At 33.6% G+C, this 22417-nt stretch overlaps 9 protein-coding genes across 9 annotated transcripts; 8 read left to right on the top strand and 1 right to left on the bottom strand.

Moving 5' to 3' along the window:
• Positions 1-4: 4 nt before the first annotated feature.
• Positions 5-1729, bottom strand: NAEGRDRAFT_71101 (uncharacterized protein; the record flags this gene model as incomplete). Its single annotated transcript, XM_002673711.1, has 1 exon — positions 5-1729. The coding sequence occupies one exon, from the start codon at positions 1727-1729 to the stop codon at positions 5-7; it is 1725 nt and encodes a 574-aa protein (XP_002673757.1).
• An 89-nt stretch (positions 1730-1818) lies between these two features.
• NAEGRDRAFT_80830 (uncharacterized protein) lies at positions 1819-3801 on the top strand (the record flags this gene model as incomplete). The annotated part of the gene is made up of 1 exon (XM_002673786.1): positions 1819-3801. The coding sequence occupies one exon, from the start codon at positions 1819-1821 to the stop codon at positions 3316-3318; it is 1500 nt and encodes a 499-aa protein (XP_002673832.1). The 3' UTR covers positions 3319-3801.
• A 54-nt stretch (positions 3802-3855) lies between these two features.
• On the top strand, positions 3856-6392 carry NAEGRDRAFT_80829 (protein kinase; the record flags this gene model as incomplete). The annotated part of the gene is made up of 2 exons (XM_002673785.1): positions 3856-5540; positions 5581-6392. The coding sequence occupies 2 exons, from the start codon at positions 3856-3858 to the stop codon at positions 6374-6376; spliced, it is 2481 nt and encodes an 826-aa protein (XP_002673831.1). The 3' UTR covers positions 6377-6392.
• Positions 6393-6537: 145 nt separating this feature from the next.
• Positions 6538-8256, top strand: NAEGRDRAFT_71098 (uncharacterized protein; the record flags this gene model as incomplete). Its single annotated transcript, XM_002673784.1, has 1 exon — positions 6538-8256. One exon carries the CDS (start codon positions 6538-6540, stop codon positions 8254-8256), a length of 1719 nt encoding a protein of 572 aa, XP_002673830.1.
• An 85-nt stretch (positions 8257-8341) lies between these two features.
• Positions 8342-9964, top strand: NAEGRDRAFT_71097 (uncharacterized protein; the record flags this gene model as incomplete). The annotated part of the gene is made up of 1 exon (XM_002673783.1): positions 8342-9964. The coding sequence occupies one exon, from the start codon at positions 8342-8344 to the stop codon at positions 9962-9964; it is 1623 nt and encodes a 540-aa protein (XP_002673829.1).
• Positions 9965-10460: 496 nt separating this feature from the next.
• Positions 10461-13532, top strand: NAEGRDRAFT_80828 (oxoglutarate dehydrogenase). The gene is made up of 3 exons (XM_002673782.1): positions 10461-10746; positions 10896-13290; positions 13341-13532. The coding sequence occupies exons 1-3, from the start codon at positions 10466-10468 to the stop codon at positions 13512-13514; spliced, it is 2850 nt and encodes a 949-aa protein (XP_002673828.1). The 5' UTR covers positions 10461-10465; the 3' UTR covers positions 13515-13532.
• A 100-nt stretch (positions 13533-13632) lies between these two features.
• Positions 13633-17310, top strand: NAEGRDRAFT_80827 (uncharacterized protein; the record flags this gene model as incomplete). Its single annotated transcript, XM_002673781.1, has 1 exon — positions 13633-17310. The coding sequence occupies one exon, from the start codon at positions 13633-13635 to the stop codon at positions 17272-17274; it is 3642 nt and encodes a 1213-aa protein (XP_002673827.1). The 3' UTR covers positions 17275-17310.
• A 1276-nt stretch (positions 17311-18586) lies between these two features.
• On the top strand, positions 18587-20482 carry NAEGRDRAFT_71093 (uncharacterized protein; the record flags this gene model as incomplete). The annotated part of the gene is made up of 1 exon (XM_002673780.1): positions 18587-20482. The coding sequence occupies one exon, from the start codon at positions 18587-18589 to the stop codon at positions 20480-20482; it is 1896 nt and encodes a 631-aa protein (XP_002673826.1).
• A 218-nt stretch (positions 20483-20700) lies between these two features.
• On the top strand, positions 20701-22281 carry NAEGRDRAFT_71092 (uncharacterized protein; the record flags this gene model as incomplete). The annotated part of the gene is made up of 3 exons (XM_002673779.1): positions 20701-20863; positions 20914-21756; positions 21809-22281. The coding sequence occupies 3 exons, from the start codon at positions 20701-20703 to the stop codon at positions 22279-22281; spliced, it is 1479 nt and encodes a 492-aa protein (XP_002673825.1).
• Between the last annotated feature and the right edge of the window lie 136 nt (positions 22282-22417).

Genomic DNA, 22417 nt, shown 5'->3' with positions numbered 1-22417 from the left:
TAATTTATGGTTCACCAACAATAGATGGATCAATAAGTGAAATATGCTCAGCTTGTGAGTTACGGAATAAATTACAAATTTCACTCACATATTCACCTTCAAAAATATCCGCTGAATAGAGATTCAATACTTCCAAAGTCTTGTTGTTTTGTAAAAGTTCCAAATTAGCTAATGATTTCGCGTTAAGTATAGTTAAGGATTTAAGGGTGGAGTTAGTTTCAATGGCATCTGGAATTTTTGCATTAAAACTATCCAATTCATCAATTCCTTTACAGGAAAGAATTCTCTCAAAGATATCGACTGGAGTTACACCTTCATGCAATATCAAGGAAAATCTAATTTCAGGCCTTTTTTCTGCAATTTGTTTAACTTCATCAATAGTGCGTTCAACATCATTAATAAGGTAAAGTTTGACTCTCTTTAACTTTGGTAAGCTTTCATCCTTATCGAAATTGTCCAATATGGTATTGTACAAGGCATCAATGGCAAGAAATTCCAAATGGTTCAGCTTGGAGAAATCCAAATTAGTTTCTCTAGTCAAGCATGAGAGAGTGAGTGACTTGAAATGGAGAAGAAGTTCAAGACCTTTGGTGGTTTCTAAATTCGATTTCAGAGAGCGTAATTCTTTCAATACATGAATATGTGACATGATTGACTCTGTTAAAGTTTGATCGCTTAGTTCCAGCTCAGTCAATTGAGGGAAGCTATTAAATAAATTTTTCCAAAGTTCTTCATCATTGATCATATAAGGTGAGATTGATAAAACTTTCAAATTACCAAGGTATTTTGCTGCCTTTACAATATTTACAAAGAATTTTTCTGTAACATCATTACTCTCAGCAAAAAGTTTAGTAAGCTTGAGTGGCCTCTTGACTCTATCAAATATATAATCAAGATCGAAGGAATCATTTGGCATGCTAACATCCAACTCCTCCAAAAACTCTGCTTGTTCCAATAACATTTGTAAGGCATCATTGTTCAAGGTGGCCTCTGTGAATGTGGCCTTTCTCAAATGTTTTACGCTTTTCATCAGGGCAAAAACAAACTCTTCATCAATATAACCACAAGACAGTTCGAGAGTGGTAAGATTGGTCAATTTGGAAAAGAAAGTTTCAAATCCAATAGATTCTGGTACACAAACATCTTTCTCGAGGTAACCAAAAGAAACAGATTTCATTCTACTCAAATCATGAGCAAGAAAACTCTTTGCATCCTCTTCTACTTCAATATTTAATCCCCAAACAGCTTCCAATCTCGGCAAATACTCTTTAAAATCAAAATATTTACTTGAAAACAAGTAATTTCTCGAATACTCAATTGATTTCAAATCTCTAAATCTCAACTCTGTGAACAACTCATGTTGATGAAAAATACCACTTGCACAAAAATTCACATGCTTGAATAGGAGATGAATTCGTCTACTTTCATCCACGAAATAACCAAACATTAACTTTAACAATTGTCTCCTAGCCATCACCTTGGTATGTTCCCACAATTTCTCCTTCGATGAAACATCAACATGTTCAAGCTCTAACGAATGCTCATCAAATTCAGAAACTATCAAGTGACGAGAAAGAAAAAATTGAATAAATTCTAAAATGTAAAGTTTGATATCTGAGTGCAAGGAATAAAGACCAAGCTGACAATTTTGATCAAGTTTTAGCTTTTTGGATGATGATTGCTCTGAGAGTGCTTCTTCCGAAGATTCCTGTGTAGTTGTTCTTTTCATTTTTTATAAATCCAGTTGAGCGATTTATTTTGGCGCCAATTATTTTCCTTACAAAATCCGCCAAAGTTACTTTTTTTCATTTTAAAAAAATGTCCAACTATCACACCAATTTTTATCAGCATCATATTAAAACCCTGTTGAATGAAACTGATCGCGAATCTATTTATCGACCATGTAGAACAACATTATTATATGGATCAGGAAATAAAAATATTTCTCTTGGAATTCCGATGGAAGAAGTAACAAGTAGTAGTGGATCTGGATCACAGGAATATGGAGGCTATGTAAAGAGGGTTCTTCCATGTTCATGTTTGATCTACAAGATGAGAGGTGTAAAACCACAACGTTATAATGATTATGAAAATGTTTATGGTGCCACAATGGATTATGATGATGAATTTATTCAGGATATATCGTGTGGTGAATCATCAAGTTGTTTTCTCACTTCAAAAGGAAGGGTTTTTACTTCAGCAAATTCTGAAACTCATGACGCTTCAAAAGTACCAACTTTTATATGTTTGTCATATTCTGATACAAAGGTGAATACTAATGATGGAATGGTTGTGGAATTGAATTTGGAAGAAGTGAAAAAAGGAGAGGAAGACCTCATGAGTCAACAGGAGGGATATGTGTTTGGTATTCAACAAGTCTGTGTTCTCTCAACTCATTTATGTATATTAACTAAAATGGGATTAGTTTTCAAGTTATCATCCTCAGATAATTGGACACTATTGGAATTTAAGAAAAAGAATGAATTGGCTAGAATTAAATATATAACTAGTGGTCTCAGCCATTTGATGGCTCTTTCAGAGGATGGGGAATTATTTGCAGCAAGTCAATACGATACTTATGGGGCTTGTGGGAGTGGAAATATGGCCTCAACTGCTACTTTTGAAACCTACCAACCACATATTCCATTAGAAAGAGGAGATTCAATTCTGGATGTCTATGCAGCTTATTACAGAACTCTGGTGGTTACCAAATTTGGTAAATTATATGTCACTGGTTGGGGAGTTTTTTGTCAACAAGGTATTGGACATGCCGATAATATTTTGGCATTTACCCTACATGAACCAATGGCCAAGACTGGAGAAAAGGTTATTAAGGTAGCTTTGGGAGCTCTTCATACTATTTGTCTTTGCGAAAGCGGAAATTGTTGGGCATTTGGATACAATTCCTATAGACAATGTGGAAGTGAGAGTGAGGTAGACCATCATCCATTACCAGTCTTGATCGAATTGCCAAAGAAGATCAAGGACATCTTTTGTGGATGGCACTTTTCGATTCTCCAAACAGTTGATGGAGAATTCTTAGGAGCTGGTTCCAACAGTGCTGGAGAATTGTGCTCTATCAGCAATATCAGCGCAATTAACAAATTTACGCCTCTCCAATTACCAAAACCACCAATTACAACTTCTCAAATGGTATGGCGAATCTTCACCAGCTCCTTCTCCTCCAATATTTTCTTTATGGTACGATTGGAAAACAGTAAGAGAACTCAATGGATGCGACAAAACATGAAAAGACTGATTCAAAACAAGGACATTGTGGCAGGCCATCCCCTCTTTGATATTGAAATATTACATTAAAACCATCCAACAGCAGTGAACACGGGAAGGAAGGAAACAAATGAACCTTTTTAGCCTTTCCAAATACTAAACAGAAAGTGTATAAATTGAATTACTGTAACCCTTTCTATGAGATTGGTATTGAATTGGCTAAAAAAGGAATGGTTGTATTGACCAACGATAAGAGAGGATGCTGTCTTCCCCAATTTCCAGAATGTTTTGAATATTCATCCTTCCAAACAATGCGAAATGAATTGTTAACAAGCAACTCTCTTCCATTTGTTTGCTCATTGAACACACCAACCGATTACAATATTCCAAATGATAACTATAAGAATTTGTAAAGATTATTTTAACAGAGACCAAATTCATTCCTCAAGTATTGGAAAATCTCACTCATTTCGATAGCCCAAGTGATTTGAGTGATGGCAAGATTGAAAAACGTGTATTGGATCTAATTTCATTTTGTTTACTAAAAAGAAATTAAATAATACATTAAATTCTGACCTAATTCAGATTTGAATAGCATCATTACTGTCAAATTTCACTTTAAAAAAAATGGCTCCAGGTAGAGAACGCTACCTGAAAGATATTATCCAAAATCCAACCTCATATAATTATGCCAAACTACCAGACGAACTTCGGAATGATCGTGACTTTCTTCTCCAAGCCTTGGAAAAGAGTAAATCAGCTCAAGTCTTGCAGATAAGCTCTGAAAAAGCGCGGGAAGAATTGGATAGAAATTTCATACTACAATACGCAGCTGTAAAATTTGATTTTTCATTGAAATTAATTTCAGAAAAATGGCGCCACGATAAACAAGTAGTTTTGGCGGCTTTGACTAAAAAACGAATTGATGAGAATTCTTCATCGGCACCTGCTTTTAAAAATCATCAGCATCATCATTCACAACAAAATCATGAAAAAGAGGATAATCAAAATAATGCAGCAGCTTCGGAGTTGTTTTTGGTCGGGGATGAATTGAAGAAGGACAGGGAAGTTGTCATGGCAGCCATTCAGAGTGCTCCTGGTGCTATTCAGGACATTTCAGATGAATTTCGAAATGATAGGGAAATTGTCATGTTAGCTTTGAAGAGTGATAGAATTGCTTTCAAAAGTGCCTCTGAAGAATTGAGAAGGGATAAGGAAGTTGTGTTTATGGCCATTCAACATGAGCCTTTCTCATTCATGTTTGCTTCTGAGGAATTAAAGACTGATCGACAAGTTGTGTTGGAGGCTGTAGCTTTGAATTATAGAGTTTTCAAATATTTGCCAAAGGGAAATCCTTGTAAGGCAGATAAATTGATTATATTCCACGGAAATTTAAAAACAGTAATGAATGCATTTAAGGAGGAGACTTTGGATGAGAGTGGATTGATTCCTTTTCTTTTTCAAGATAAGAAACCTGAAATTATTTCAAAAGGAATATTTTCTTCATTTACCTATAGTGTGAAATTTGTGCAAACATTTGCCATGCTGATGATTTTGAAGAAACTGAACGAAAGTAGTTTGAAAATTGAAACTGAAACAATTGCGGATTTGGATTACCACTTATTTTGCATAAAGTTGGAACAACATATAGAATCCAAGTCACCTAAACATCCTGTTGGTAAAAAACACTTTAAGGAAGCTCTAAAGACGATAGTCGACGATTTTCCCTATCACCACTATTCGAAAAAGGAACACCCTGGAATTGTATTTCTTATTAAGCGAATTTTGAAACATGAAAATCCAAACTGGGATTGGAAAATGCTGATAAGCGAGTATATGAAAACAACAGGTGACAGTAAGAAGGTCATTTCGTCGTTCCAAATTTTTACTACGCAGAAGAAAGTTAAAAATTACGAGTTGATTTCTTCTTTAGGATTTGGAGGTGAGGGTGTAGTATTCAAAGCTTTTGATAAACGTAGAGAAGTTTTTGTTGCTGTAAAGATTAAATTCCAACCAGAGTATGACATGAAAAAGATGGATGCTAAAATTGAATTCTTAAAGAGACAAATTGATGGAAAGATTAATTGTTTTGAATGTGGTATTCTGGAATATGGTCAAGATAAGATTAAGACGAAACATTTATTTTCCATCATGGAGTTGGGTGAAGAAACTTTAAGAAATATTATAGAAAGAAACCATAGCAGCGGAGTTGGAACATCCTTGGAAAAGGATAAAATGATTGAGGTACTGGAAATGTTTGCAAAAATCCTTCAGGCAGTCCAATCAGTTCACAATCAAAACATTGCACATAGGTAATTATTTTAATATTTATTATTATTATAATTATAATAGAGATTTGGATCCTAATAATATTTTAAAAATTGGTGACAAGTTTAAGATTATTGATTTTGATCAATCGAGAGTTATTGAAGTAGGAAAATCAATTACAATCAATGTGGGAAAGTATACTTATATGGCTCCAGAGGTTTCAGATTCAACCTATGAAAAATCCAACGAACAACATTTAGTTCATGAATATCAGGAGAAATTAATTCAAAACAAGAGGGAGATTTCAACAGCATCAGATATCTTTTCATTAGGATGTATATTTTTGGAATTATTGACTGATTGTTTGTTGAAAGTAAGCAAACAATTTATTGGAGGTACTGACATTTCACAATTTGATTCGAATTTCACATATTTTAGTTCAGAGGAGGGATTATATTTTCACAGCGCTGTTGTAACAGCTGAGGGAGAAATGAGAGTGCACCATGCCATAAGAATGACCATTGATAAGCAGATTAACAAATCTTGGGGTGTGAATGAAATACTTACCAGATGTCTCATCACCATGATTCAAAGAGATCCTCGTAAAAGATTGGACTGCTTTACTTACAAGATTATTATCGACAATTTAACAAAATATCTCCGTGGTGAAATTAATGATTATTCTGAAAATATTCACAAGGAACTGGATGATCTTCTCAATATTCAACAATTAATCAACTATTATGATATTATTCAACAAAACACAACCCTAAAACAAGAAAACTTACTCTTGAGTAATGAAATATCCACACTCAGAAATGAAAATGAACTTCTCAAACAAGAAATTGAAAAACTCAAACAAGCAAATCAAGTTGTATAAACATCATAATTAAATCATCAATGTTCAAGATGTAAAAATGAGCAAAAACGAAACAGACAAGATTTTGAAAATCATCAATTAATTCAGAGGAATATTCAATCTAATAACAGTAATACGGAAGAGAGCAAAACAGAAAGTTGCAAAATATTCGAGTTAAAAAAATGATGAAAGGAGAGTTTGGTGTAATTCCCTCCGAAATAATATTCGATCAAATTCTTTCCAATTTCGAATATACATGGATTTTAAATACTGTAAGATTAGTTTGTAAAAATTGGAATGAAAATTACAAATCAACTCCAACATTTTACTTTCCAATGCAATTTTCTGAAGAAAGTAAACATTTAGAAATTATTTTAACGAAACATTCCGATGAATTACACAAAATAACTCATTTAGAATGCCATCCGAGCGAATATTTAGATTCGAATATAGAGTTTATTTCCAAGTTGACCAATTTAAAGTCATTGAAACTGTCTAATTGCAGTAATGATGTAATTGTTGAATTTTCCAAATTGAAGACATTGGAAAATGTGCAATTAGTGAAAATGAATATTAATAGTATTCGATTACTATTCGAAACCAAGTCCAAGATTAAAACGCTCTTCATTAAAACATGGTCACCAGAGCGCGTAAATGTACAAGTTGAAGATTTATTATTTGATCAATTGGATTGGCCATTGGAGAGGTTATTTCTGCATGGTCAATTGAATTCAAAATCATACATTTCAATATTCGAAAGCAAATTCGCCAACAAGTTAAAGAACTTTGGAATTTGTAACACTTTTATAGAGAAATCAATTTTTGAACATATTCGGAAATTGGAATCCATTACTGATCTATTTTGTTTAACATTTAGAAACAATTTATTTGAAGAAGAGATGAAATTTATTTCTCCACTTGGAAATTTAAAGAAATTTCATTTCATTTCCAAGGGAAGAATTAAAGAGGAAGCAGTTAAAGACCTTTCAACATTGAAGAAGCTTGAGGAGCTCCATTTGGATAACAATTTAATAACTGCTTGTAATTTTCCATATTTGGAAAATATGAAAAGTTTGAATTTACAGAATAATAGGATTGGAAATGAAGGAGCAATTAATTTGTGCTCACTTTCTAATTTAACAGAACTTAATCTTTCGAATAATTTAATTGGTGGGCAAGGTTTGAAATATTTTTATAAACTTTCTCAACTCAAAATATTAAACTTGTCAAGTAATCAAGTTGGAGATGTTGGAGCTAATTATCTATCAGAAAATGTCAAACTTGAAAATTTATCTTTGAAAGAAAGTTTAATTGGTGAAGAGGGTTTGAGAAACTTTGGAAATTTAAAATTACTGAAATATTTAATGTTAAATAATAACAAAATTGGAAATGGATTGAAATATTTGAGTAATTGTAATGAGTTGGAATATTTACACGTTGGATCAAATGATATTGGAGATGAATCAGTTATTGAATTATTCAGAAGTGAATTTAGGAATCTTATCCATCTAGACATTAGTCATAATTATGTTTCGTATAAATGTTGTGATGTCATTTCAAAGATGAATCAGTTGAAAGAATTGAATATTTCTAACAATCCAAGTATTGGAGATACTGGTTTATCTTTATTGAGCCCTCTATCCATAATTAAATTGGAAGCTAATAATTGTGGTGTTTCTGATTCAGGAATAATTGATTATTTGAACTTTGAACCAAAAATTTCAACTCTCCACATTAAATCTAACAAGTTGAGCAATATGACATTACAGGCATTGATAAGCTATGCTCAAAACAGAAGCATTTCTGAACTTAAAATTAGTGATTCCCCAAATTTTGATACAATGCTCAAGAAACAACTTGGGAAACTTATTCAATGTATTCATTTTCTAGTGGTGCGGTAAAGTATTACTGTGTGAACTAATCAAATTAAATATTTCATTTTTACCTTTAATATTGGTCAATATTTTGTAAACATTAAACAAAAAAATGAATGCACCATGCTGTTTGCATGTTGGCAATTCACATGCAACACTGGTCAGTTCTACTTTGAAGGAATCATCTCGGAACAGATTCCGACTCTTTGATTATAAATTGCTCGAAGAAGATGAAGCAATAATCTTGCTATCGTTGTCGTTGTCGGATGAATTTGATGATGAAAAAATTGGAAGAGAAATTCAACCAAGTGATGATGATTTGAATCCTCATCGACTAGTAACCAATATTGCAAATTTAATAATTAATGGAAAGCAGCAACGAGATGATAACCACATATATTCCCCATATCGTGCTTTGCAGTTCATGAACAGTAGAGAAGAAGAAATTGAAATTGAAATAGGCAATGGCATCACTGTTTCACCTCTAGATTTATATTTGAAAATTATGAAAACAATGTTGGAACGAAATTGTGCAAATATGAAAAATCGATTGGCAATAGCAGTTCCAGATTACTTTCCCTATGCAGTTTATCAATTAATTAGAAAGAAAGTTAGTGAATGGGGCTATAATGTAATGAATGTTTATTCAGAATCAAGACTTTCATTAATTGCTTATAATCTTTTCTTTCCATCAATGAATGACAAGAAAGCTCTGTATTTGGATGTAGGTCAATCTTTGAAAATAGGTGCATTTTCTATTGATGAAGGGCAAATATTTAAGGAACGATTTTATAGGAATGATGAATTGGGAGGAGAAGCCATCACTTTGAAAATGATGGAATATTGTGATGACCTATTTAAACGGGAAAGCAAATATTCAATCCAGGAAAATCCACTCTCCATGATCAAATTGAGAAGAGCTTGCGAAGAAGTTAAAGCCAAGTTATCAGATCATGATTCCTGGCATTTACATATTCCTAAATTTTACAATAACATTGATTTAAATATTCCAGAATTTAGCAAAAGCTTATTTGAAGAATTGACTCTAGACGTTATCAATAGACTTATTGTAGAAATACTTGAATTCATGAATAAGGAGACTTTTGAATACATTATCGTGTGTGGGAAATCAACTAGAATTCCCAAGTTAAAAGAAATGATTAGAAAATTGATTTCTACAGAACAACCAGAAGCAGAAATATGCGATTGGATAGAATGTCCTATTGAACTTGGTGGCTGTATTGAAAGCTATATTAGTAATGACCCAAATATACTAATGAACGATAATACATGCTGTAATTATGGAATTTCAAACGAAAATGGTGAAATGATAGTTATTGTTCCTAGAACATCAGTGCCTTATTCGAAAACTCAAACTATTTCAATACCATTAACCGGAAATGAGAAATTTATAAGCATTGACATTTATGAGGGGAACAGAAAATTCGTGAAAGATTGTGAAAAGATTGGGACTTTAAGATTGGACATTCCCGACAATTATCAAGATGCTCATTTTGAGGTTGAACTCATTTTCGAACTCTTCTTTTCCCTGAATTTGAATATGACAGTGTCTGCCAGAAGTCCAACTTATGGCACAGAGGATTCTTTCATTCCCTCTCGACCAGTACCACTCAAACCTGAGGAAATTGAAGAATTATTGCTTCAAATGGCTTCAGATACAATTCCAATTATGGGAACCAATAGTATTGGACCTACTATTGATGATCTGGATTGAGATATATTTATTCCTTAATATACAATGCTAAATTAAAGAATGAAATCAATAATGTTAGAAGAAGACTCACCAAAGGAACATATTGCATTTCTCTATACGTCGAATGGTATAACAATATCCTGCAGATCAAGTTGAAATACTCCCTTCCCTAAACCACAAGCAATTTGAGAAGAGGATACTTTCTTGATGGAGTGCATTGAAGATTAGCACCCACATGAAATTGATTGAATTGGTACATACTCAACCTTGCCATTAAAATTTTCTTCTCATCACAAACTTACCCGACTTGAGGATTCAACAACTTTTTAACAACACAGTAAAATATTTTGCTCCGATATCCTCAACTTTAAAAAAGGACCTTTCACTTTACCGTTACACATTCACTGTGAATACTTTTTATGCTCATGACAATTATTTTGTAAACTCAAGGTCCGAACAAAACATCTCCGCTCACACAACGAGATCGTTGAGATAATTATCCAGCACACAACAAGAAAAAAAATGTACAGACACGCTGCCCGCAGCACCACCTCGAAAGCTGTTAAGCAAGCAACAACAGGTAGCGGCTTGAAGTTTTCCTCCTCTTCTACTTTCCAACACTCAACTTCTCATCAACTTCTCCAACAGGAATTTATTGCAACTGCCATGAGATGTTATGCTTCCTCCTCTGCTGTGAGTAAGGATGAATTGTTGTGTAGAGTTCATTCAATGGTGAGAGCCTATAGAAATTATGGACATTTGGAAGCTAATATTGATCCTCTCGGATTGAATGTTCCTAAAAAGTAGGTTGTTTTGATATTATTTAATCATATTTGATGACAATTATTTTGATCAAAATATTAATATTTACAATAATATTACTATTGTTTAATATTATTATTATTATTTAATATTAAAAATCATCATCATCATCATACTGATAACAAAAAAGAGGAACAACTATTGAATTAAATCCCGGAGTTTATCATTTAAAGGATATAGAATCATTGGGAACTACACCAGTTGATATTGATGGTATTGTTCATATTGGTGAAAAGACCATACCAAAGAAACAAGCAACCATTCCTGAAATTGTTGATCACTTGAGAGATGTTTATTGTGGAAATATTGCTGCTCAATTCTCTCACTTGGAAACTACAAAGGAACAAATGTGGTTATCTAAACAATTGGAATCATTGCAAGCCGATCACATGACCAATGAAGAACAAAAGAGAGCCATGTCTTTAATGGTTGAAAGTGAAGCTTTTGATCATTTCATGGCTAAAAAGTTCCCATCTGTTAAGAGATATGGTTTGGAAGGTTGTGAATCAATGATTTATGCTATGGATGTTGTTTTTGAAGAATTGGCCAATAGTGATATTTCCGATATTATTTTGGGTATGCCACACAGAGGTAGATTAAATCTCTTGACTGGTTTATTGAATTTCCCAACTAGAGCTCTCTTCCATAAGGTTAAGGGATATAGTGAATTCCCTGAGGAATTGGTTGCCACTGGTGATGTCTTGTCTCACCTTGGTGTTAGTACTGAACTTGATTATCATAATAAGAAGGTGCAACTCCATCTCTTGAATAATCCATCTCACCTTGAAGCTATCAATCCTGTTGCTCTTGGTAAGACTCGTGCCAAGCAAAGTCATGGTTCTAATGCTGCTTGTATCTTAATGCATGGTGATGCTTCATTTGCTGGTCAAGGTATCGTTGCTGAAACATTTACCTTATCTAGATTGCCACTTTTCAGAACTGGTGGTACTATTCACATTATTTTGAACAATCAAATTGGTTTCACAACCTCTCCAACTCTTTCCAGAAGTACAAGATATTCAGGAGATGTTGGTAAAATGGTTGGTTGTCCAATTCTTGCTGTCAATGCTGAAGATGTTGAAGCTGTTAAGAAGGTTATGAGCATTTCTGCTAAATACAGAAATAAGTTCGCTAAGGATATTATTGTTGAATTGGTTGGTTATAGAAGACATGGTCACAATGAATTGGATGAACCTGCATTCACTCAACCAAAGATGTACCAAGTTATTAGAAAGAAGCCAACATTCCCAGCTACCTACACTGAAGATTTGATTGGTAAGAATATTGTCACTACTGAAGAAGTTCAACAAATCAAGGATAAATGTAATCAATATTTGGATGCTGAATTCAAGGCAGTTGAAGGATACAAGCCAGAAAAGCGTTATTTCCTCGGAGATTGGCATAATATTATTCAAGCTTCTGACTTTTCAAAGCTTTCTCTTCCAATGACTGGTTACAATATTGATAGACTGAAGGAAATTGCCATTTTCAGTGTCAAGATTCCTGAAGGATTTAATGTTCACAAGCATTTGGAAAAGCATCACATTGGTTCAAGATTACAAGCTCTCCAAAAGGATAATAAGGATGTTAATGTTGATTGGGCAACTGCTGAAGTTATGGCCTTTGGTTCCCTCTTGGATGAAGGTTATACTGTCAGATTGAGTGGTCAAGATGTTATCAGAGGTACTTTCAATCAAAGACACTTGGAATTTGTAGATCAAGAATCAGAAAAGAGAGTTCTCCCACTTTTGGATGCCATTCCAGGTGCTAGAGGAAGATTTGAATTGGCTCAATCTCCACTTTCTGAATTTGCTGTTATGGGCTTTGAATATGGTTATACTATTGATAATCCAAACAATTTCTCTGTCAATGAAATGCAATTTGGTGACTTTTTTAATGGTGCTCAAATCATCATTGATACTTTCATCAATTCTGGTGAAGACAAATGGTGTTTATGCAGTGGTATGACTCTTCTCTTACCACATGGTTATGATGGAGCTGGTCCAGAACATTCAAGTGGTAGAATTGAAAGATTCCTCCAATTATGTGACAGTGATATTAACACTGACGAACTTGTTCAAAAGAGAGTTAATATGTGTGTTGTCAATTGTACTACACCTGCTAATTACTTCCACGTTCTCAGAAGACAAATGAAGAGAAAGTTCAGAAAACCACTCGTTGTCTTCTCACCAAAGACTCTCTTGAAGAAGAAGGAATGTGTCAGCAATTTGTCTGAATTCGATGAAGGAACCATCTTCCAAAGAGTTTTGACTGATGATTACAAACATGCTAATATCACAAAGGTTAAGAAGGTTCTTTTCTGTAGTGGTAAGATTTACTATGACTTGTTTGAAGAAAGAGCCAAGAAGAATATGGAAAATGAAGTTATGATTATCAGATTGGAACAATTGAGTCCATTCCCATTCGAACAATTATATCAAGTTATGGACAAATGGGACAAGGAATGGATGAAGACTGTTAACTGGACTTGGATTCAAGAAGAACATGAAAACATGGGTGCCTATGTAAGTATATAATTTCCATAGTATTTTGTTTTTATTAATATTCTTCAAAGACCTATGTTGCTCCAAGACTTAATAAGGCAATCAATACTGTTGTCCACGGTGATAACAGATATAACCTTATCAAATATATTGGTAGAAATGCTGCCTCTGCTCCAGCTACTGGTTTGAAGTATGACCATTTGAAGGAAATTGAATCCATCATGACTGCTGCCTTCAAATTGTAAATAAATTTTTTAATAATTAAAAATCATAGCAAAATATTAGAAAGCTCACAACACCTGTCATTAAATACCAATATCAACAGACATTTGAAGAGGAATAGACTAAAAAAATACCGTCATCATGACTACAATATACAGAAACGAAACACTGACACCTTCTAGTGTGTTTATTTTGCTTCTTTTAGTGGTTATTGGACCTTCGAATATAATTTCAATTTCTAATTATTCTCTTTCCGATTACATTTCACCATTTGATACCAATTATAAACTACCTTCATTTCTATCGGCGGATAAAGGCTATTCGAATGCAGAAGTAGAGGTTACGAGATTATTAAATATGGCACAATATTCGAAAGTGATGGAATACGAAATTTGTAAAACACAACGGGAGGAATCAATTTTTAGTGTAAATTGTTTATCTTTGGATTTCGAATATACCTTTTCGAATGTTTCGTCCACTTTAAATTCAACAATTAGTTTTTCATCAATGAAGGAATTAATTAATTATTTTACGAATGAAATTGAATATCAAATAGGAAATGTTCCATCTGTGGAACGTCCCGGTGCCATCATTTACATGAAAATTAATGTGGAATCGGATATAGTTTCGAATAATTGTCAAAACAATTTGAAAATTCAAGAATTAACCACAAATAATTTATTGCGTGATATCAAACTATTCATCGAATTGGAAAGCAAGATCAATTCCACAATTAATTGTGAATCATATTTTATTGATTATGGAGAAACCTTTGATAAGGCAGTTACAATATTCAAGGGTTTCAATTTGCAAATATTACAACAGAATCGAAATGCATTTATTGAAAATTGCACACTAAAAGGTGGGAAATTTCTTGGAAATTATGTCATTGTGCAAAATTCGAAAATTAGTGGACAATTTGAAACTGACGCTCATCTTTCATTATTTAAGAAGGTTAGATATGATTTTGATGATTCGAGACCTGTAGTTGAGTTTAAATATGAAGAGATTTCGATATTTACAGAGTCTGAGTTGTCTTTCTTTCTAGATCAGTTCACATTGGCTGCCACAAATATGTGGTTCCTCAATGGGACTATAAATATTGACAAATTGGTATTTATAGAGGAAGTTAAGGAGATTGTGATGATTGGTTGCTTGGTTAATACGAAAACGAGTACAATTAATGATGGAAGTTTGAATATTCTCTTCTCGAATGTTGTCAGAATTTCTCACACAATATTTGGCAAATCAAATGGAAATATTATAACAATTGGAGAATCAATTGAGGTCCAATTTCAAGATTGTCAATTCGTTGGAAGTCAAAATACAGAGGGAAGCATTGTCACTGTTAGAAATTCGAGGAATGTCATTGTGAGAAGATGCATATTTGCCCATAATAGAGGTTCTACTGGAGTTTTACTGTTGAGCAATGTAGTAGCAACCTATATTGTCGAATCTACTTTCACAGATAACGTATCTGTCTTGGGAGGAGCTATATTGTCCAGCTCACTTTCCTCTCACAAAACTCTGGTTACCTCCTCGAAATTTATTAGAAACAGAAATGGTAAGACTGGTGGAGCTCTCTCATCCTATGGGAGTGATATCATCGTATTCCTTTCAGAGTTTATTGAAAATTATTCATCAGCAGGAGGAGGAGCCATTAGTGGAATAGATTCGAATATAGCAATTGGAGAATCAGTATTTCGATCAAATACAGCAAAAAATAGTGGTGGTGCTATACTCTGTTCAGGCAATTTCTCATCCTATGAAACACTCTTTGTAAATAATTCAGTACTCACTGAAAACATCACATCCAGTTTAATGTGCTCCTCAACGAAATGTCTTGGAAATGGAGGTGCTTTGAGTTTTACGGGAACAGGTTTCCATACCAAGTTTGCAATTTATTCCTCCAAATTCCATATGAACAGAGCATTGAGAGGAGGAGCAATTTCATTCAACCTGAAATATGATACTCTAGCTTGCCTTTGGGAAGATGTGGAAATTTCGGATAATCAAGCTGACTACTCTGGTGGAGGAATTTTCTTCCACAAAATTGTCAAGAAAGAATTTCTGCAGAGCAACTTTACTGGAAATAGTGCTCTAAACTATGGTGGAAATATAGGATCCTCAATTAGACAAATCACTTGGCAAGTCTCTAAAGAAATTAATGGAAAATTGAGTGGAGATTTTGAACCAATGAATGGAGTGGTAACTCTCTTTCCAGGACAGAGATTTACATTGAAACCGACATCCAAGGACACTTTTGGAAATTCAGTAGAGTACATGTGGGAAGTGTATTCTAATTCAGTGAGTACTGACTCGATCACTGCAACCATTCCCAAACAGACACGAGTTTCTGAAGTGGTGGAGGGAATTTTCATTACAGTTTCTGAGAGGCAATTCACACAACCAATTAAGGCATCTCTCACACTCTCATTCTTTCATGCGAATAGTGATATTCCATTGGAGATTATACCTTGTCCAGTTGATTATGAATCAACACCAGCAACTTATGGTTCAGAATCATCATTTATCTGTAAGGTCAAGCCAAATTATGAGTCCATCATTATCGTTGCTGTGGTAGCTTCCTTTTTCGCATTTTGTAGCTTGCTAATTATATTATCAGGTGTTGGATATGGAGTTTACAAATTAGCTAAAATTATTCGATATTGGAGGGGTAGAGAACGTGCTGAAAAGGACATTGAAAAGAGATTATTGGAAAATGACATTGTGGATGCACAGGAAGATCTCAGAAATAGTGATGATAGTTCTTCAAAGAGTGGTGCTGTTTTTATAATTACATTGGATAAGCTGTTTATAGAAAAGAAGATTGGAGAGGGTGGATCTGGAGTAGTTTTTAAAGGTCGTTGGGATCACAATACTGTTGCAATCAAATGTTTAAGAGTTGATGTGGAAAATTATGCATTGAGAGATGACATTGAAAAGGAGGCATCTCTATTGTGCAAATTACGTCATCCAAACGTTTTAATGTTTTATGGAATTTCAATCACTCCGAAAAAACACTATCTTGTGGTTGAGTATTTGGAGAAGGGAAGTATTGAGAATTTAATAAGTCAATGTAGGAAGGGTGAGATTTCTCTAGACTTGATTTCTAAATTATCACTTCTGATTGATGTTGCATGTGGAATGGAATATTTGCACAGTCTGAAACCACCAATTATTCACAGAGATTTAAAACCTGGAAACATTCTTCTAGATTCGAATAATACTGCAAAAGTTTGCGATTTTGGATTGAGTAGACTAATGAATGGTAATAACCAAACAAACACCACAACAGGAATGGGCACTTTATTCTATATAGCTCCAGAACTTTTAGATTCTGAACTATCTCATACAAGTTCCACCCTAGCTCCATCCATTGATGTTTTCAGTTTTGCGATCATCATGTATGAATTATTCTTTGAGGAGAATCCATACATTCACACAAAAAACACCAAGATTACACAAGCGAGACAGAATGAAGTTTCTCCCTTCACAGTGCTACCAAGAGTTCTAAAAGGAGAACGACCAGTTATTCCCTTCAGCAATGATACAGAAATGGATTCCTATTTGAGCTCCTATGTGCAAGAGTATGATTTTTCTAGTAGTGATGTTCCACTCGATCGAGACCAATGCAAGGAAAGATTTAGAAATATTGTTGGAGAGTTCATCAAGTTAATGACACAATGTTGGAATTCTGATCCAAAACAACGTCCATCATTTACCATAATAAGCACCATTTTGAGCTCTCTAAAATCGAGACTCATTATTGAAGGTCAATAGTTATTAGCTGATAATATATAAATACTTTTTTAATCCATTATATAGTAGTGATCTTCTGTTATTGTGTAAGGATGTTTCTCAATCCAAGATTCCACCATTTCTTTAACAGCTAAATTTGGATAAAGTTGTGATATTGTACAAGGTTGTCTAGTTACAGGATCGAACGTTCCATTCTCTCGTAAATGTTTCTCAATGGCAGATCGTTCATAAGTTATACCTGATGTTGTAATGACAGGATCTCTCATAATAGTATAGGTTATTTTACAACACAAAACATCTGGGACTTCAGTTTCCTTGTGTGGATGCAAATTCTGTTCAAAGAAGGACTCTAATTGAAACTTTTTCAGATTAAACTCTTCTCTTTCAGTTGATGATTTGACCATTCCATATTTTCATAATTGTCCATCGTCTTTTCGACATACTTTTTCAATTCTGCAACTACTGATTGTCTCTCCTGTTCTTGTTTCTCATATCTCCTTGCTCTCGATCTATCGACTCCTTTATAAATATTCAGCAATATAGATTTGGATGTATTATGTAATTCCTTAGCCAATACTTCAGCTTTCAAATAAGCACTCTCAGCTTGCTCATAATTCAAACAATTCAAATGACATTCTCCCAACAAGAAATAAGCCTTTACAAACTTTGGATTCAACTTGATTGCAGATTTACACTCCTCCGTAGCCTTCTCATATTGTTTTAATTTAATATAACAAAGAGCCAAGTTTGTTTTAAAGAAGGCATCTTCATCATGTTCAAAGGCTTGTTGATAACATTTAATAGCCTCCGATAATTCATTCTTTTTAAAGTGTTCATTGCCTCGTTCCTTCAACTTGGTTGCAGCCTTTTGAAAATCCATTTTTTAATATTAATATTGATGATCGCAATAGGTAAATCTAATAACTTCCGAATCACGTTTTCTTTAAAAAATTGGCAAAGATTTCGTGGTTGTTAGTTGGATGTATTTTTTTTTAAAGTTGAGAAATTGAGGGAGGTTAAATGAGGATAAAAGCACATTAAAATTGTCCGGTGAGGAATTTCAATTTGTTTGTGGTTTAAGTTTCCCGCCATTTATCTGTATACATTTTCAAGTTCTAGTGAATTTCGTTGGAAAATATTAGAAAAAAAATGAAAAGAAGCTTGGCTGCTGATGAGTCAACTCTTGATAATGCTGCCAAAACTTGAAAATTCACTTCCCGGTGCTTGTGTGAAAATTCTACTCGACTCTACACCATCTTCCCATTTGTTAAAAACTAAATTTCAATTCGATTCCTTTCTATTTAAAACATTCAGCTCGGAAGAGTATTCAATCATGATTGAACATTTTGGACATGTCATTTTGAAAGACACTCATCTCATCAACATTCTAGTCAGACGTAATAAGGGAAGAAAATATTGGGGTTGTAAAATACCTTTGGTCATGGGAGATTTAACAATATCGAAAGTACCACTGGAATGGAGAGCAAATAAGGAGTTGGTACTTGCTAATGTGCATCATGAACAGTGTTTTCCGTACTTGTCAGATGAGTTGAAGAATGATAGGGATGTGGTTTTGCATTTGTTGCGTTTTGGAAAATTATTTGCTGGAATTCCAGACCATTTTCTAAAGGAGAAACAGTTCATTTTGGATAGTATTCGAAATAATGTTTGTATCTATGAGTCAGTTTCTGATACTTTTAGAAATGATAGAGATGTAATTTATCAAGCAGTCGAACGTTCATCTCATTTACCTGAACTTTTCATACATATACCATCTCAGTTCTTTAATGATAGAGAATTTGCACTTTTTACTTTTAAAATTATGGGAAAGAGGTCTCCTAATTTGGAAAGTGCAAAAGATCTATTCAATAGATTATCTCCAGAATTAAAGAAGGATCCCTACATTATATTAGAAGGATTTAAACATGGATGCTGTCCATATTCAACAATAATAGAGGAAACAATGCAAAATGATTTGGAATTTACCAGAAATGCATATAATCTCAATAATTTACATTTAAAGGTTCCTGAAAAATTCAAAACTGATGGAAGAGTCATTTTACAATATCTCATTTCAGAGAAAAAGACAACAATTCTCAAATATTTAACTGATGATTTGAAAAAGAATAAGAGGTTCTTCCTGGATGCCATTCAACAATGTGATCCCTCCAATAATACCTATGAATTGGCCTTTGAAGAAGTGAAGAGAGATCATGATGTTTCCATTGCTGCCATTTCTAGATTTCCTAAAATGCTCGACAAGATTCCACACGAGTTGAAACAGAATAAGAGTTTCGTTTTGAGATTGTTAAAAATTGTCAAACCAAATAAGGTTTTCTCTCTCATACGAAACGAATTGAAAACTGATCAAGATATCATGATTCAAGCTATCAGAGAAAGTGCTGACATTATCAAAACTTCAGAATTGAAATCTGACAAAACTTTTGTAATGAAAGCCTTAAAATTCAATCCTGAAATTCTCAAACATGTTTCTGCTGAACTCAAGAATGACAGAGAGGTAGTTTCAATTGCAGTTCAACAAGATGGTCAATCCATTTTCCACGCGTCCAAAGGTTTGAAAAACGAAAGAGATTTAATTTTACTAGCAGCCAGTAATTCCATTTCTGTCCTAGACAAGTATAGTAGTTTAAGTGATGATCCTGATGTCATTGAGTTAATGATTAGAAAGCAACCTAGTTTATTACAGTCGAGAAAATTCAAACACCTAGCAAAAGACAAGGAATTCATGCTCAAACTAATTTCCAAAACGAAACATTTTTGTTTCTACTATCTTGCTGATGAATTGAAAGCTGATAAAAGCTTCATGTTACAAGTTGTCAAATACGATGGATATACTCTCCCTGATTGTCCTGACAAATTGGATAAGGACATTGTAAGAGAAACATTGAAACTGCATGACATTAACGTGAATGTATTGGGACTTGCAGCAAAAGCACCATTCATAGATGAAGAATTTTTATTGGAATCTTGTCGATATAACATGAAATGCATTTACATGACATTGAGATTGGGAAAATTTAACACCAATGAACCATTTTTGGCAAGTCTAGCCATGGAAAATTTGAGATTTAAAGTGTTGGAGAAGGGAGAGGCAGGAAGGAATCTATTGCCATTCATTACTTCCCCTTTGGTAAGCTTTGAAATGTATACAACCACAAATAAGATACTCAATAAGAATTATTCATTAACAATGGGAAATCATCATTAAAAAATATTGTTAACAGCGCCAGGAATCGAACCACCAACCAAACTTGTTAAACTTGTTGTATAGAAACTAACCCAGAAAAACAAAGGCTTTGAAAAAAATAGCCTAGTTTACAATATTGTCGCGCAAGCCTAGCCCAATATGTTCCTCCTTTGAGAGTTAGTTTCAAGAAAAAACAACCAAAAAAAAATGTCAACACAACCAAATACGAAAGGACTGGAATGTATGATTGGGACGAATTGTGTAGTAAAGTTATAGCATTTCCTTTGGAGAGATTGCCAATGTATGAAAAGTATTGTGAATTATTCAAATTGTTGATTCCACGAATTATTAGAGATTGGGAGCGTTTTGTAGATTTGAATGTTTCTCATCCTGAAAAGGAAGGTAAGTTTAAACTTGTTTCGAATAAGGTTGTAAATCATCTTGGTGAATAGTCTTTGTTGAATATAGTGGCTTCTTTTCACATAACACTGTTTTCAGAAATATGTACGATAATCTTTCTCCTCAACACAAGCTTTGTTTCGTCTGTAATCTTCTCAGCAATTTCATATTGAGAAAGCAATTATCAGTTCAATTTCATGAAATTGAGGGAGAAGTTATTGAGGGAACAAGATTAACCGAAACTCAGGACAAGATGTGCACTATTTTCACTCTCGTTTATCTCAAAAAGATTCTCATGCATCAAGTTGATAATGAAATAATTTTTTCTGGCTCGTATGAAATGAGAAAACGTTTGGATCCAACTTTTGATTCGTATAGAGCTGCTTTTTCTCCTAAAGAACATGAAAAAACAACTGCCAATGCCAGTCAATCACTTGCCAAAAAGAAGATTTCATCAAAGAAAGTAGAAATGATTCAAGAAGAAATAGCCAAGCGTTCCAAAACTTATGAGAATAACTCCAAAGACAAAATTGCAATGGAATTATTCAAGCATAATCTTGTAATAGTTCAGAAAGGCTGGGAAATGATCAATGCAGAATATGAAGACATTCCAGAACAATTGGAAAGCACTTTAATGAAAGGAACCAAAGAAAGGAGATACGTGTTTAGAGAGAAAATTGTTGAAATATACAAGGAGAATTTTACACGAATGCAAAGTATCAAGTTGGCCTTTGAGTTTGGAACAACTTTGCACAAGAATGAGAATTTCCAAGATTGGTTAAATATGATCCAATTTATTTTTGTTGATTCGTTATTTGCACAAATTCCAAATCTTATTGCTGAGATGTGTCAAGATGTACCAATCAATTCAAGAATTCCATGTTTCCCAGCTCAAGGTAAGTCGTTTAACATTCTAAATATTCATCATTTTCAACCAATTTATTTCAGCTCAATGGATTAAGGAACAACAAGCTTACTTTGAAAAGATTTGTTGCATGACCTTTCCAAAACCTGTAAAATTTGGTTTCTCTCCTGACACTTCAGAAGAAGAAAAACGTGACACTTTAGAGAAGCTTGAAATAGCCAGAACAGATAGAGGTCTCGTCGATGTTTCCGTTCAACAAGTTATTTATGCATTGTTCAATACTAAGGGTGCTATCTTGTTCAAGCCAAACTATCCAATTCTGTCTCATCCTGCAAAGTGTCGTTTGAAATTCGACTTTAAATGTGCCAATTGTGGAAAGAAAGCAAATCATTATTGTGGTGGATGCAAGATTGAAAGATATTGTTCTGTAGAGTGTATGAAATCCAATTGGAAAGTTCACAAACCATTCTGTCAGGAGATTGTCAAGACTGAAGAGAAGAGATTGGAATGCGCTAGAAAGGCAAAGAAATCAGATAAGGTTTATAATATTTTCTAAAACCAATAGATATATTCTTTCTGATAATTGTAAAATAAATTCATTTCTACACCTAACTGATGTAAAGATATGAAACAGAATACTGTACAATTTTACTCACAATCTCAGAGAAGAAATACACTAGTTAATAATAAAT

Source organism: Naegleria gruberi (assembly GCF_000004985.1).
Source record: "Naegleria gruberi genomic scaffold NAEGRscaffold_44, whole genome shotgun sequence".
Taxonomy (NCBI): Eukaryota; Heterolobosea; class Eutetramitea; order Acrasida; family Naegleriidae; genus Naegleria; species Naegleria gruberi.
This window is presented reverse-complemented; position numbering and strand designations above follow the sequence as displayed.